Genomic DNA, 17,240 nt, shown 5'->3' with positions numbered 1-17,240 from the left:
ATAACCCTCAGGCAGTAGAATTCTCCTTTCTGTTTTGCGAAGAAAAGGAGCTGAACATCTTTTGCAGGGAACAGCTTTCTGCGTAGACGGCCTTCGGCCGCACTTAGGGATTATAACCCTCAGACAGTAGAATTCTCCTTTCTGTTTTGCGAAGAAAAGGAGCTGAACACCTTTCTGCGTAGGCGGCCTTCGGCCGCACTTAGAGATTATAACCCTCAGGCAGTAGAATTCTCCTTTCTGTTTTGCGAAGAAAAGGAGCTGAACACCTTTTGCAGAGAACACCTTTCTGCGTAGGCGGCCTTCGGCCGCACTTAGGGATTATAACCCTCAGGCAGTAGAATTCTCCTTTGTGTTTTGCGAAGAAAAGGAGCTGAACACCTTTTGCAGAGAACACCTTTCTGCGTAGGCTGCCTTCGGCCGCACTTAGGGATTATAACCCTCAGGCAATAGAATTCTCCTTTCTGTTTTGCGAAGAAAAGGAGCTGAACATTTTCTTTTGTATTGATTTCCCCTGTATTCCTTTTTAATCATTGCCTTCTTTGTATGTATTGTTTTGTACAATATGGCAACACATGTTATGTGTCAGTTTGCAACCATGTGTTATTGTAAATATGCGTGAAATTCAATGTAATTTACAAGTCGATAAAAGTTTAATTAAAGTGATTTATATACAAGATAAACTAAAAGAAAAGTGTGTAAAGTATTAAGTACAGTGTTATGTGCATTTATATATATAAAAGTAAGCACAAATGCTTTTTTGTTAAGGAAACCAAGTGGAACGACTTAAGAAATTTTAACAACAAATAACTTATAAACAATGATATTATTTATATTTTTTAGTTATACATGTTTTAGAGGATACCTCCCTTAACTTCCTGACCAAGTTTCATTTGTTAATTCCACCTGGTTTTCTTAAAACAAAAGGTGCGGCTGACTACTAAAGCCCACCCATGATTCAATAATACAAGATTAGATAATTATTGACAGCTGCGGTTTGACACTCCCTTACAAAAGGTTGCATTTACGAAGGACGGAGAAAGGGGAATAATGAAATCTCTTGTTGCGAAAATGGTAGTAGAAAAGTACGCAAAGTAGGCAATTAGTACTCAAATTCCTTTTGTAAATTCTAATGTATTTGCAGGAAACCTGTAATTTTAAACGAAATGTTGAACGTAATATTGATATACGCAATTTATGTGCTATTTAGCTGTATAAAAACTGCAAAATGACTCAAAATTAAGATAAGACTACTATGAGATTGATGTAAACATCCAATTTAAAAACAGTTTATGTTTTCATCAGTTAAATATGCTTCATATGCATACACAAATAAACATATTGCACAAAAGCTTATACTTCTATTTCACACCAAAGCTACACTGTTTCCATGTAAATTTGCAAAGAAGCAACACTGTGCCACTGCTAAGGGAGCGGTGCGAGAGAGACAACTGTCAGTTTATCGAACCTTGTATTATTGAATCATGACCTTGTATTATTGAATCATGAATGCAGCCTTGCAGTAAGGTCGGTGTTATGCAGAAATTTTGTTTGGCAAACTGCGTGCAATTGTTGTTGCAGCAAACTCGGAGAGAGCGAGTTTGGCGACTCTCACAGCAAACTAATTTTGTTTGGTAAAACTGCAGCAAATTCGGTGTTGTCATATACAAAAATTTTAAATTTTGCGCGTTACAGTCAGTGTTGCCAGAACTTTTTGGGCCGACCGGCTAGATTGGCAAAAAAAAGCGGCTAAAAACGGCTAAAATGTTTTAGTGAAATTTCACATAGACTCTGGCAAAAAACGGCTAAAATGTTTTAGTGAAAATCCACATGCTTTATTTAAATAAATCGCAAGAAACGAAAGACTAGTTAACACCATTAATTTATATCGAGTGTATATTCCTCATCATCAAATGAATCACTATTGTATATATCACCTGAATTCATTAATTTTAAGAGATCGTCATCTACAGTAAAATTATGGCAGCATTTTTCTTCACGTTTTAAACCGCATCTTATATATAAAATAGCGTTTAACGTTTTAACGCACATTGGATTTCTTTGCTTAGTTTTTATTATATTCATTGAACTAAATATTCGCTCTACTTCTGCATTACTTATAGGCAAAACAAGAAAACTAAAAACTAGGTTGCAAAGGTCAGTAAAAGGGTTTTCTCCTAGGGCATTTCGAAATTGGTAAACTTCGGCCCAAAATTTTACAGTTGAGTCTAAATTACTCCAGGTATGTAACGTTAACCGTCGCCATTGCATCTCTATGGATGTTATTTCGTCGGCATTATATTTGTGTTTTTGTTGCTGTAGTTGAACAAATACTTTTGGTTTAATTACTCTTAATGCATTTCGAACCGAAAAAAGTCAATTTTTTTTAGTGTGGCAATATTTGTAGGGAGGCGTTGGCGTAATTCCTTTATTAAAGAGATAATAAAATAGCGACCATTTTCTCGAATTATTTTCTCGGCTTCGTGGTCAAAAGCGTTTGTGCTTTTCTTTTTAAATACTCTGAGGAAATGGAACAAGGTATGGTTCCAACGGAGAGCATATAGGATCAAATGTGTCCGCGCTAATAACCACTAGGGAGCATAGATCCGAAAGTAAAACATTGAGTTCATTAAAAATCTTCATTGGGTCTGCATTATTGCTTTCGAACAACTTGTTTACTTTTTGCACCTGAAAATTAGGCAAATAGTAAAATCGGCTAAAAACGGCTAACTTTTTTTTACAAACCGGCTAACAAATCGGCTGCCGGCTAGATCGAATTTTCTCCGGCTAGTTGCTATCAAAACCGGCTAAATCTAGCCGGAAAACGGCTAAAATGGCAACGCTGGTTACAGTAGCTACACACGACAAGCATATCCGCGCACATGTGCGCCAACATGCTCGCTGTCGTTTGCTACAGACGGCGAGCGGCTCATAACTGATTTTGTACTCAAAGCGTAAACATGGAAAGGAAAGACGCGGATGATGCAATTGAAATACTTATGACTTAGGGTTTTTATGTATGTGTTACTTAAATTTATTTATATTTTACTTATATGTATGTACATACATATACATATAGTAATTTAGCCTCATTTATCAAAAATTCAATTAACGCACATGGCTTGGATGCATTTATCCGCGATGTGCACACTGCAAGCATCAACACAAAGTGAGGTTGTTGTTTTTGTTTCCAATGCGATGCTCGCAAACCACGCTACAAACGACGAGCATGCTCGCTGAAAATCAAAATTTTTTTGATTTGCTCGTCGTGTGTAGCTACTGTTATGTACATCTGAAATTCTCATTTCGTGTTGGCAATAGCCATGAAAACCATAATGAACGTGCAACCCTGTGCCAAACTCGACATAACCACCTCCGAGCAAACTAAGTGCTCATTTACACACGGCGATTTTTGTTGCCGCAACTCGATGTTTGTAGGAGAGAGCGCGACGAGGAAAGGAGATTGGCACCGAGTTGCTCGTGCTCGGGCAACACGCTTTGTGCTCTCGTTCGTCTGGTAAATTGAACCGCTGTTCACAGCTGACAACAACAATTGCATACACACAAATCGCCGTGTGTAAATGAAACGAGCAACACCAAAAGGGAATGTGAAAAATCGGGGCGACAAAAGTTTTCGTGTATAAACGCAGTCTAAGCAGCCGCCATTTAATTTGGCAAACAAAAGTTTGTCTGCATAACACCGACCTAATACCATTGTATAGGCTTACAAGTATGGAAAGCGCCATTTTGTTTGTTTACATTTGAAAACAGCTGAGATCACCTGATTTTCAATTCTCTCATTCTCCGCACAGAGTTACATTCAAGTTTCAGAAAAAACTTTAAAATGTAAATTGAGAAATATTTTAGAAAAATGGGTTTTTATTCATTTGAATTCAATAAAAAAGAAATTAAAAATGCGTGCCAAGTCTTGCATTTCCAATAATAACGATAAATGTGTATGTTCCAGGCAATAATTTAAAATATTTGTGAAACTTATCGTTTTGCGCTAAAATACAACAATGTGTATATAATTCGTTGTCATTGCTTCTGTTTTGAATATCATATTCGTGCCTGCCGGTGGAAAAAATAGGTAAATTTGCTTTTATTTTCAAGAAAACATATCGGTTAAAATATATTTCTTTCCAGAGCGACATACGGACAAGTAAGATGATAAATTTGTATGATGAATATCGCGGAAAAACTTTTGTATCAAAATTTCTATTCTAATTTGCATTTGAATTATGATATCAACAGGGATGATTTGGGACGTATTTTTTGAAGACAATTTTCTTATAAATCTTGAGATTGTTGATTTATTTTAGAATTAAGAAAGGTAGTTTATATTAAAAAATATATTTACACTAGCAGTATGTAAATTACTTTTATTACGAATTGAAACGATTTTAATGAATATTCATGGTTACCATTAATAGTAGTATGACAGTTAGATCTAAATGGATATTTGACAAGAAAGATATAGTAGGAGTTGCGCCGTCCTGGCGGCGATGACATATCTGTACAAAAAGTAACAAAAGTCGATTTGGATGTTGAAAGAAAATGTGAGAACAGCAAATTTTCTTAATAATAAATTTTTCGATAAGGAACGTGTTTTGATTGTGCTAATTTGTAATAGCCTTATTCATAAACAACAAAGTAGCTTAAAAAAGGCTTATAAATTGAAAAATGTTTGTGAACGGCAATTTAAAAAGCTTTTTAAAATTTTTATTTTTTATTAATAAGGCAATAAAAATATATGATTTACAATAACTTTTAACAAAGGAAATACGAAATAAGGTGATTTTTGCGGAAGTGGGTATTAGTGAATTTCAGTGCATTTAAAGTTTCTGAGGTTTCGTTTACTTTTAGATCAGAATTGTCAAAATTGAGAAATTCAAAGTAGCGATACAATAATCATAGAAAAGAAGATTGCGCCCTGCTGTGATGATGAGTAACTTTACCACAATGAGGAAGAATATAACAATTAAGTGAAAAAATTTGATTTTTACAAATTTAGTGAGCAGTAACGTGTTTCCAGAACGATATTTCAGACAAATCGTTAATGAACAACTATTTTCCTTCCCGTGTGCTTTGGTTTTGGCAAAAAAGTTGATAAGCTCCTGACGGCGATCAAGTCATTTCAACCATAAAATAATATTATTTGCAAGAACCATTCACTAAAATTGTAACTAACTTTTTATTATTTATTAATTCCATTTTGATATTCAGCAATAACAAGATGGAAAAAAATTATAAACCAAAATTAGTAATGTTTTTATGAATGTAGCTATAAATGTTCACAGAGGAAGCGCCGGAAAACAATGTATTGGCAACAACATAAAATTTATGGCAATTTAGATGTCAACAGAATAATAACTACGATAAAAAAGCATGAGAGAAGTGTGCGAGAAACGGTCAACCAAATTTCTTATAAAATATTTTGATTTTTGCTGGGTGTAAATGAAAACTCAATGAGTATTAAGGAAAAGAAAAATTTGAAAATCATAAACAGAAAAAGAGATGGGTGCACAAAAACTTTAGTTAAATGTTTTTCCCAAATTCTTAAAAAGTAAACAAATCGATTTTTTTAATGTTACTTTACATTTATTTTCTTTTTTATGAATAAGGTCATAATCATGTACCGTTTTTATAAATAAATCTTATAGCAATATGCTATATATTTATTTATACACTTTTTGGCTGGCGAAATATGTAATTTTTCAACTTAATAGAAAAGCGTATTTAACCACATTACTTTTTTTTAATATTGAATGGCGCAACACAACAACTCTTTTCGTTGCACGTAACCCTTGAACACGTGTCTGTCATCTATTTCTTCTGTTTCGACATTTCGGTATTTTGCATTTCTTTCATTTTGACGTCATTCGCATGGTCAGATTCTTGAAATTCGTTTTGGTTCGACATTCTGCTATTTCATAATTCTTTCATTCTCATGTCATCCATCTTCCATTTCTTACCTTCCATTGCCGTTCGCATCATCGAACGTGTCTGTCAAACACTGCCGCCATCATGCTTTTCAGTTTGGCAGGCAAGTCCGCTGTTTGGCAGGCACGTCCGCTGTTAGAAAGAGAATAGACAAAAGGGGATAGACGTTGTATTTGTAACTGGTTTTGAGAAAAAAGTTTGCGAAAGCGGGTTCGTCAGCTGAGCGTTTGTTTACATCACAAGCACCACTATTTTACACTTTTATTTAAGTAAAGAAGAGTTAATTCAACATGACAACACATTTTCAAGCATTTTATTGCATCATTTTACCTAAATTGTGCGCTTAAGTGGCTGACAATAATTTTGGCTAATTTTGGTTTTCGTTGTTTTCTTTGCTTTGTTTACTTTTCGCCCGTTTTCCAGTGAAACAAGATGACGTAGAACCCGCTAAAAAAAATCGACTTTTTTCACTCTCTTGTTCTTACGTGATCTTGTGTCTTTCGTTCATGTGGCCTATGACATTTGCAGTGTTGTATTTTTGTGTAATTGAACTCAATACATTTTCTTTGACATTCATTTGGAACTTATTTTTTCCTTTTTTTCCCACACAAATTTTTTTTTTTTTTTTTTTTTTTAATAAACATCTATAGCTTTCGCAATTTATACATATACATATTGGACTATGTTGATATTTACAAGGACAATTTGTGATAGCCTGCTCTGAGCAGAAACTTTACAACCTCTCTGCCTTCAAGGCTTTTTGCATATGTATCTATATATATATTTTTTTTTGATTTTTGTGATTTTTTTAACCTTGTTTTCTTAACCTACCCACCAAACAATTTTTGTTGCCGGCAATAAGAAAACGTCTCGCCCGCGGAAACAAATTTATTGCCGGTAATATTACCATCGTATCGATTTCCTATTCCCAGTCGCTCTAAAACGTCCGCCGAAGGCAACTCGCCTAATCGAGTCGCATTCTTATTACCCGAATGAGTCGCTTTCCTTTCGTTTCCCACCAACCAAGTTTTGTTGTTGGCAATAAGAAAACGAGTCGCCACCGGCAACAAATTTATCGCCGGCAATATCGCCATTGTATCGATTTCTTATGGGCAGTCGCTCTAAAACGTCCGCCGAAGGTAACGCGCCTGGTCGAGTCGTTTTCTTATTACCTGAATGAGTCGCTTTCATATCGCTTATTATTACTACAGGCGACTTGCTAAATTATCTTCCAGGCGATATCTGGGGAATAATTACTTGCAAAAATTTAATTTTTAGTATTTTATTAGTTTTTTTGATAGAAAATTACAATTTATAACGAAATTAATTATTTACTACGCTATGGCGCTTCCTATTCTTTTCAATCCTGTCCTTGGCATGAATCAGATGCTTCTGGATAATACTGTTTATGTAAAAGTCGTCAGAGTTTGGGAATTTTTTGTAACATATTCCTAAAATGACATGAAAGAAATGATTAAGGACTGAATGATCTGGGCTACTAGACTTCATATACCTTTTATGACTGTCACCGCGAAATTAGCAGTGAGTGCCGGTTTCTCCTTTGTACCCTTCCATGAGAATTTTTGTGCCAAGTTGTCCGTTAATATAGCCTTCATGGCAGATCGTAGAAAAGTGGCAACATCGGGTCCACCAAGGCGTAATAAATATATTTTATGTAAAAAAATAATTTAGACCACACATACATATGCATATGAGCCTTTTTTTGAAAGTTGCATAAGTCCAATTTTGGAAAAAAATAGTTAATGGTAATTTAAGTAAGATACAGAAACCCCCTTTTTATGTTTGTAATCATACATTTATCGAAGCACGATTTCTTGATAAAGTAATCGGAAGAAACTTAGCTATACTACACATCGTCACTTGAAATGCAATGGGAAGTTGTTATTCCATTAACTATTTTTTTTCAAAAGTGGACTTATACTTACAAAAAAAGGACTTAAAATTATTGAAACTATTTCTTAATAAACTAGATTATTCAATTTCAGTGGCATAAGTCCATTCGGAGCTAAAAAATCTTTTATTTTCTTTAACAATTTCAATAATTATTATTGCATAATTAAATTTAACAGGCATTGGTTAATTTTTTGCCAATATTTTTAAATCAGATGCAAAGCCCAAAATATCTCAACATATGAAAAAATGGACTTATGTATACCACTTTAAAAAATAACACGCATAATGGGCCGTATGAATAAAAATAAGCAATTGCTTTTTCTTAAAATTTCAGATCTTTTACTCAATTTATTCAAACAAAATTGAAGTAAAAGGTATGAAATTTTAAGAAAAAGCAATTGCTTAGTTTTTATTCATACGGCCCAATATGCGTTTTTTACTTACAAATTCATTTAAGATCGGTTCCTTATCCACTAGTTCTTTCATAAAATTGTCAAAGCGTCTTTCTCATTAAAAGGCATAACAGGAAGATGCGAAAATTCTGAAGTGCCGGGCTGGGTGTTCTTCATTTGACGAACCTCATTTCTTAAAGACACAACCTCTTCAGATAAATGGGTAATAACTCTTCTTAGGGATTTAACTTCGGATAATATTAAATTAATTGAGCCTTGCTCTGAAAAGGATTCTAGAGAAAAAATTAAATGACGAAATTTGGTATAGATACCATACATCTTATTTATTATCTATATCTATATTTATTATTTAATTTTGTAATTACTTTGGACTGGCGCTGCTTCCAACGTAGTGTAAACAAACACTGGCTGCTGAGCTTCCAATTCGTTTGATGCATCTGGGTCTGAAGAAAACAATCAATCTGTTTTACAATGTATGTAAAAATATTGCTACCATCAAACATTGGTCTAAAAGTGGAGTTTAATTTTCAAAATAAAACTACAGCTTACGAATCTGAGATCAGATTTTAAAAGTTCAAAATGGCAAAACCATATTGGATCTACCATTTTTCATGGAAAAAGTAGAAATCGAACATACATACATGGCGTATGAGTAACATGTTAGTAACAATATTACGCCATGTACGTACGTTCGATTTTAACTTTTTACATGATAAATGGTAGATCCAATATCGACTTTAATTTTTTCGTTGCCATATTGGGTCCATTTGAATTTTTCCTATCTGACTTCAGATTCTTAATCAGCCGCCCGAAAAAGCCCCAGAAGAAAACGTTTTAAGCGAATCGGATAGATTTTAATTTTGAATGAAATCGGATGACAAATTAAGGCTCTGGCGCTATTTCGAACCGTGATTACCAGTTTTATACCACTTATCATCGCCTTCTTACCTTCAGCTTGGGTTACGTAAATAATTTCATTCTCCATTGCTTAGTTAATAAATGGTACAAAAAAGAAAATATTATTTTCATGCAAACAAATAATTTTGCTTGTAATGCTATTAGATCGAAATGATATTACTTCCGCAAAATTCATTGCTGTGCAGGAAAAAATTTTAAAGAGTGATGATGAAATCGGTTGGTCAAAGTAACTTTCTAAATTCGTTATTGGACGCCCATGACAATATTCTACTCCATCCGCATTGTACATTGCAATTAAAAGGGTTATTGTATCATTGCCCAAACAGAAGTTGTCAGGCTTTGTTGTTAAAAACTTGAATACACTACCGACACCATCTGTTGCTCCTTCTTGCATTGTTCCTTCACTTATTGAACTCATCGCGACCTGTCTGTTGTACAATTGAACAGCTACATCACTTCCTTTTTTGATGAATTTTTTTATCTTCTGAAGATGATTTTCAAATTTGAATGCATTTATTTTTTCCAGTGATCCAAAACTTCGAGCATCTTGGTGCCAATGCAGAAGGCAATGAAAATTGAATGTTAAGAATGACAAATGGTAAAGCTTAGGGACGTCTTCAACAAACGACTTTAAAAGAGTTTGTGTGCAACTTAAGTTTTCTTGGCAGTCTCTGGATCCCAACAAAATTCGCATAGCCAATGACAACTTAAGAAAATGTACATATCTTGCATGGGTCAAAATGTTTCTTAAAATAAAGGGTCCAGTATAAAGGAGAAATTGCCTGTATTCGGTAGCTTTCCATCTGTCCAAGTCATCCAAACTACGAGGTTTTCTGCAAAACTCTTTTGGTATACAGGGACGATTGGCGACCAAAGCTTCGGAAAGTTTTCTTATGTTCCACGAAGGTAGCGAATATTCTTCTCCTCTTGTTTTAATCCAACCACTAAGCAACGTTTTAGTCACCCCTAGGCAAACCACATGCATGTAATCCAATGGAAACTGGTGGATCATGTCTACATCTAAAACTTCTAAAGGCGAAGGAGACATATTTTTGTGATGATCCGGGTTACTTCTGTCTCTGAAAGTTTTATTGGTCCTCAATTGCAGATTTTCGTGGAGTGGGAAAACTAGTCGATGCTTACCATTTCACCTTTTTGTGTACAGCGTACACATGAATAATACCCAGTATGTCCCTTGACTACTAATATGAAAGACCTTGCTGGCGCATCCATAATGAAGCATCGCACATTTATTGCAAAAACTGTATTTTTAAAATGTATTCCTTCTTTTAATAGAGTTTGTAATTCCTCAATGAAAGGTGTTATGAATTCAGATGCATTTTCGGGTTTTAAGTTGCCTTCATAGGCACCAACTAAAAGAATTTCTTTACTGTCGACTACGTTGCATAAAATCGGCCATAATTGTTTTTTAGAACTTTTAAAGAGCGGTAAACCGTCTATGTTAAAGTCTAAAAATATCGTGTTTTTTTGAAAATCATGACAACATAAAAAGTCAGTCAATGCATCTTTTAGGCCATAATGTATATATTTTCCTTTTCCCATATTTATAACTACTGCATCGCTGGGTGTTCCCTTTAAAGTCCTCGAGTCTCTCGGAACATCTAAATAAATTTCGCGTAAGATCGCCAACAATCCATTAATAGATGAATTAGGTACTAAATTAAGTATGGCCCACTTTTTTAATTTCCCCTGAAAAGTTCGCTTTTGGTCCAATGGAATGTCGTTTGGACCTCTTTCATCTTCATCACTACTTGCATAAAAATACTCAATGTTGCTATCATTCTCAATAAATAAATCATTGTCATTAGATGGGTCAGAATTTATGTTTTCAACAATGCATGGCTCTTTCTTTTGGGAATCTTCTGGCTCCATATATTCCAAATCATATATTTGTTGTATTACTTTGGCAGATTCTCTCTTGCTCTTTTTTCGCACTGCACCTGAACTCATCATCATTACTTTATTCTTGGTATTATAACAAATCTGCCCAAGCGGATGTAATTCCATTACTTAAAAAGGAAATAAATTAATCACTTACCTCTATATTTCCCCCCTTTAAAGTTAAATATATATATATATTTTTTTATTATTAATGATCCCAAATTAATTAATTTGAATAGTTTTTACTTTATTTCCACTGCTTGCTTTGAAATAAACGGAAAAAAATTCGCTGTTGGTGATCAACTAACAACAACAAACAAACAAATGTTACCGATTTATTATCACGGCAACAAATTGGTAATAATTCAGTATTTGAATGACAACAAGAATCAAATGTTGCCGATTTATCAGGACGGAAATAAATCGTCGACAATTTGTTGCCATTGATGATTGTTGCCTATTTCTCATGTTTTGTATGGTGGGTAAGGGCAATTAATGATTCAGTTCCCATACATATGTATGTTGTTTCTTATTGTATTTTATTTGGACATTTATGTTTGATACAAACATCTGTAAGTTAAATACAAATATCTTATTTCCTTTAATTTTTTTAACTTAATCTTCATTATTATTGTCATTTTTTTTTTTTACAGCATTTTGTCAAGACCTGCCTTGTGCAGAAATTTTACTACCTCCTTGTAGTATAATAAATTCTTTGTTACCCAAATTTCCTTAAGCTCTTTAAACTTATTAAAAATAATAAATTCGTTTCTAATTGTACCGTACTTAGTGCACTCAAAGATCAAGTGCTCAGCAGTTTCTATGGCGCTACAGCTGTGACACCAATTGGATTCTTCTGGTTTGAATTTACTGAGATACTCTTTGCCATACCTTTTACCTACTATCAGTCTATTCAGTAGCTTTGTGTCATATGCGTCATAGTCCTAGTTTTTGTCCCTGAACCATGGTCTTTTTTCCCTGTTCATAATGCTGTTTACCATACTTTCGTCCCATCTGTTACTCAAACTCTTACTCTCCATTCATCCCACAGACAGTTGTTCACTCCATTAAGCATCTCACTAGGTGTCAGGTCTACTTTAAGCGTCAAGCCATGCGTCACTGCAGCTTCTCATTGAACCCGATCCCAACATGCGCAGGGACCCAAATAATGCGTCCCTCCTCTAATACCGACCTTACGATTTCATTATGTATGTCAGCTACAACGTAGTTGTTAGTTCGGTCACATTTTAGCGCTTTCACAGCCTGCAAACTATCTGTGAATATGCAAATTTTTTTGTCTTTCACTCCGCTCCCCAAAGGTAGATGCGTAAGTTTCTTCTAACTTGTATAAAAATGAAATCCCTTGCCTCATGTCATGCACCGCACAACCCACCACTCCTTCAGATACAGACGCATCCGTCGAGTACAGGTGAAAACCTCTATCCTCTAAACTACCCCATAGTATAAAGCCTTCAGTTGTTCACTCGAAAAATTAGCTTTGGAACCTTTTAGAATCGAGGAGACCAAACTCAGTTTCTCGTGTCTGCTAAATAAAACATTAGTATTCAACCTATCAAAGTAAGATTTGAACTTGTTGTATGTGTACCCGTAACTCGATTTCCTACCATAGCTTTCCTCAACCTCCCTTTTCAAACACGAGTTGATAAACCACTGCTTTGACATTTCTCTCGACGTTAACCATATAGCTCTTTTCTGCGGTGGAAGCTCACATGCAATTGCATATCTTGCATAAGTCGGCTTGTTTGGCGGAACCCCTAAACATCTTCTTAGAGAGTCATTTAATATGGTGCAAAGCGTACTCTGCTTTTGATCGAACAAATGATTTGTACAGCTTTAATCCTACCATCGGGGTTAACCCAGCTTTTATAGATGTAATTCTTGCCAGCAAATTTTTTCCCGGCACAATAGATTTCTTGACATTTCCTATGTGCTCTTTAATTGTGGAATTAGCGCTTATTACCCTTCCTAACCATCTCATTTTTTCCACTTGCTCCACATTGCAACCATTTACTCTCACATTAAACTGTTTTCTTCTACCCATCGTCATAACCATAAATTTTGTTTTATTTAAGTTGAACTTGAGACCCAACGATTCACACAAACTTTGCATTTCCGCAATTTTATTAGTAAACTCATTACTTGCTACCTCCTCATTTCTGATGTGCGTTATTATAGCAGTCATCCGCATATTGAAAAAGATGAGTATTCTCATTACAGACAGAGTGCAGTTTTGCGGTATAAATGTTGAATAATATCGGAGAGAGACAGCTTCCCTGTGGCAATCCATTGTTTACTTCGACAGAGCAGTTACCCAAGATTTATAATCCAATCACCAATTTTTGGATTCATGCCATGTCGCATAAGTATCCTATGCAACATAACTAAATCCACGCAGTTGTACGCATCAGAGAGATCTATTACCCCCAGAAATACCTTTTCACTCCTGTACTTCCTATCTGCTATCAATTGATGCGCTTCATTCATGCACATTGTTGCCGAACGCTGTTTCCTGTATGCAAAACTTCTTTGCGGTATTATGTTACCATCCTCCACAAATTTCATAATTTCTTCTTTAATTAGCATATTAATACATTTGGCTACAACTGAAATTAGGGAGATGGGACGATAATTGCAAATATTTTCACGATCCCTACCCGCTTTTGGAATAGGTACTATTCTTATATATCTCCACTCTTTTCTTACTATGTTTTTATTGAAGTGCTCCTCCAATGATTTCACAAACGCTTTTTTTGCCTCTACCGTCAAATTCTTTAACATTTCATATGTAACATTATCCATACCCGCTGCAGTTAATTTTTTTTTGCTAATTAGTAACTCAAAATCTTCAAAAGAAAAATTTACATTAACATTCGCCACTTTTTGTTGTTCAGTTGTCATTTGAGCCCTATCCACAGTTGCCCCCTCAAACTGTCGAACCTGATCCTTCAGAAAGCTCAGAAACTTCTCATTGTTCTCATCCTCCCAAATGCTACAACAATACTCTGTTCCACCTTTCATGTTGCCAATAAATTTCCAGGCCTCTCTTGAATTCGAATTACTGTTGATTTCATCAATTTTCCTCTTGAAACTGCTACTTTTAACCTCTTCTACCTTCTTTTTCCACTCTGCCTCTAACCTCACAGCTTCTTCCATATCCTGCACCTCATTAGATTTACTGGCTTTTTTCCTTGCTATCACAAGAAATCTATACATTTTTCCCATTTCATCATTCCACCATGCTTTCGGCGTGTGTTTGTACCTATTTAAGTCAATTGTTGCTTCTATCCTTGCTTTTTTAACTCCTGCCTCAAAATTATTCATAGTTGTAAAATTAATCTTTTTGATATTACTAAGTAGCTTATTTTTTGACCTATGTTATCTATTTCAATTACAATTGGTAGATGATGACTACCACCCAAATACGCTCTATGACAACACCACTTAATATCATTTGTTAAATTTGTGAACGCCAGATCCAGCACTGAGCCTGAGCTACCATTCACACTACCCGCATTCATAAAAGTTTTATCTCTTTTATTCACGCGCTTCAGATTAGCATTTCTGACACCATTCGCCATTGCCCTTAGGGTGGCTGACATCATCCCCCCACTTTGCATTCCCCGCATTGAAATCCCCCAACAATACCACGTTCGTGAATTTGCCGAGAAACAGCAACAATCGACTAACCACTGCTTCAAATATCCTGCTGTTGATGTTAGGTGGAAAATACACCGAACAGTAGTGCGATTCTGAATCTTATTTTAACCACATTTCACGTTGTTATCTCTAGTTAACAACTTTTTTTGGGGTTAAGTGATTGTGTATCAACTTTAACCATATTTGTCATTGTTTAGTGTTAACAAACGCAGTCAGCTGTTTGGTGACAATTATTTTTGTGGTTAAGCTAACAGCATCTAGTTTTTCTTTGTTAAGCTGTTGTTTACTAATTTTGCTGTGAAGTTAAATTGAGAAAATTGTGAAGATTGTGTTAAAAAATGGCATTTGCATACATTGCATCATATTTATATGATACCGATAATGAGCAGCCATTAAACGTGCCAAGAATTGACCGGCGGACCGGATCAATACAGCCTATATTGCTGAAAATGTTCCTAAATCTATTACAAAACAACCAACCCAACAGCGCCCTTACACTGTCCGGGCGTTTCGCTTTAAACCAATAAACAACAATTGAATTTGTGAGTGCCGGTGCTGTTGTGAAGGGTTATTCATGGATACCATAAAAAGAGATACAAACCTACATCAATGCTGTTGGCATAATACTCGCTTCTCTGCCTGAGAAATGTTGGAAGGCAAATGATCCCCATAGGTAAAATTGCGTGTTCTGTTTGGTATTATTTTCAAAGGAATGTGTATACATATTTCACCATTTCAGTGAGCCGCTGATACCTATGTGTCTTCAGTTGGTAATTGCATAGTTACTGCCGCGAGTGCGGTTCACAATGCTCTTTGCCGCATTCTTTTTGGCATGGTCGTTTGTTGAACCAGCCCACATAACAGACGCTCGTTTGGCAAGTTCTATTTCCGTTGCTTGATAATGTGCGTGCGCTTTCCAGTACGGGAAGCAGTGAGAAGGTGGATGGTGCTGCCTTGAGTAAAAATTGTGAAGACTCGCTGGCCGCACTAAAATCTCTGCAAGAAATTATGCATGACAATGCAGACAAATTGGCGTCACTTGCTAACGAGGAAACAGCGGAAACAAAGATGAGGAATTTGCAGGGTGAGTTGTGTTTAGCGGGAAGTTTAGTACCTTTTTAGATCTCTTATTCATTTCTTGTACGTAGATTGCATGGAATATTTGGCTAAATACCGGCATTGAAAGCACAAAGATCACAACGAAAAACAACCATGCCAAAGAGGAGTTTTATGTGCCTAGTCAGGCATTTTTAATAGCGCTAACACAAATTTTCTAGCACATACAACTGCGGGGGTGATACATCATTGAATTCGAATGTCTTCACTGGGCGCTTGGCGGTTACTGCTTTACTACATCGATTCCAATACGTTTTGAAGCGTTTCAATGACGACGAACGGCTGATGGGCGCCGTGCAAGGGTCAACCTAGCTCATTCCGGGGTATTGGTCGTAACTATCAGTGAAGTGCACAGCTGCCAAATGCGCATTAAGTCAATTAAAGAACCAGTTTGATAACAAAGAAGGATCATACCACAACATTACCGGCACCCTGACACTTATTGAATAAGTACCAAATAAGTAAATACATATCGTCACCTGAAATGCAAAAAGACGTAACAATATCGTAAATGAGATTTAAAAAGTCGTGACTAATATTTTCATTATTTTTTTCATAAAATGATGTGGGAAGTTGTAACTCGTTGAAATCCATTATATAAATCAAAAAGTAAATTTTGAATTTTTTATTAGTTATGACTTTTTGCATTTTAACAATGATTTTTGTTACGTCTTTTTGAGTTTCAGGTGACGATATGTTTTTCTACAAATTTAAAACACATATTTTTAATGACTTAACAAATTTTTCACCATTTTATGTACTCTGAATGCATGTAGACATTGAAATAACTGGGGTATCGACATTATAAATTGATTGGAAATATCTACCCGATATTATTTAGAGTGGTCCACGAAATAATAGGAATGCGATATTTTGACTCCTTTTATTTTGTGCACAACTGTTATGTACATGCACAACTGTTATATAATGCATTATTTCAACTCATTTAAAAGTTAAATACGGCATTAATTGTAACTTTTTTGTTGTAAGTTTGTTGTGGAAAGAAAAACTTATTTAACTTTTTATATTTAGAAAAATATAGTGATAACTTGACACACGTAATAAAATTGTTGTTTTGAATCATAACCAAATTACATATATTCAACTATAAGTACATATTTCAGTTTCACTAGAAAATTTCAGTAGCCGGTAAGAAAACTAATAAAATAAAAGCAAACTATTTAGCCTCAGTATTAACTTTTTTTATTAATTCTTCTTTGATAAAATAAATAATATATGTAAATAAAAATATGCATTAAATGCTGTTATACATATTAAATATATAAAACGAAGTTTTTATTAAATTACCATTTCATTTATTTCAAAATCAGTACAATAAAATTAAATTAGTTAATAATA

The 17,240-nt window shown here is 34.9% G+C and overlaps 1 protein-coding gene and 1 long non-coding RNA gene across 2 annotated transcripts in view; one reads left to right on the top strand and one right to left on the bottom strand.

Annotated features, from left to right (window-relative positions):
• The window catches only part of LOC118741519, an 8,548-nt gene extending 1,417 nt beyond the window's left edge, over positions 1-7,131 (bottom strand). The window contains exon 1 of the mRNA XM_036473518.1: positions 6,929-7,131. Within this exon, the coding sequence (XP_036329411.1) occupies positions 6,929-7,131 (203 nt within the window). The remainder of the gene's footprint in view (positions 1-6,928) is intronic.
• A 7,718-nt stretch (positions 7,132-14,849) lies between these two features.
• On the top strand, positions 14,850-17,063 carry LOC118740304. The gene is made up of 3 exons (XR_004993114.1): positions 14,850-15,438; positions 15,505-15,849; positions 15,914-17,063. It is a non-coding gene; the product is annotated as an uncharacterized LOC118740304 (long non-coding RNA).
• The last annotated feature ends 177 nt before the right edge of the window (positions 17,064-17,240 follow it).

Source organism: Rhagoletis pomonella, unplaced genomic scaffold (genome assembly GCF_013731165.1).
Source record: "Rhagoletis pomonella isolate Grant_MI unplaced genomic scaffold, Rhpom_1.0 Rhpom_scaffold_00006, whole genome shotgun sequence".
NCBI classification, from domain to species: domain Eukaryota; kingdom Metazoa; phylum Arthropoda; class Insecta; order Diptera; family Tephritidae; genus Rhagoletis; species Rhagoletis pomonella.
The sequence above is the reverse complement of the archived record's forward strand: the minus strand, read 5'-3'. Positions and strand labels throughout refer to the sequence as shown.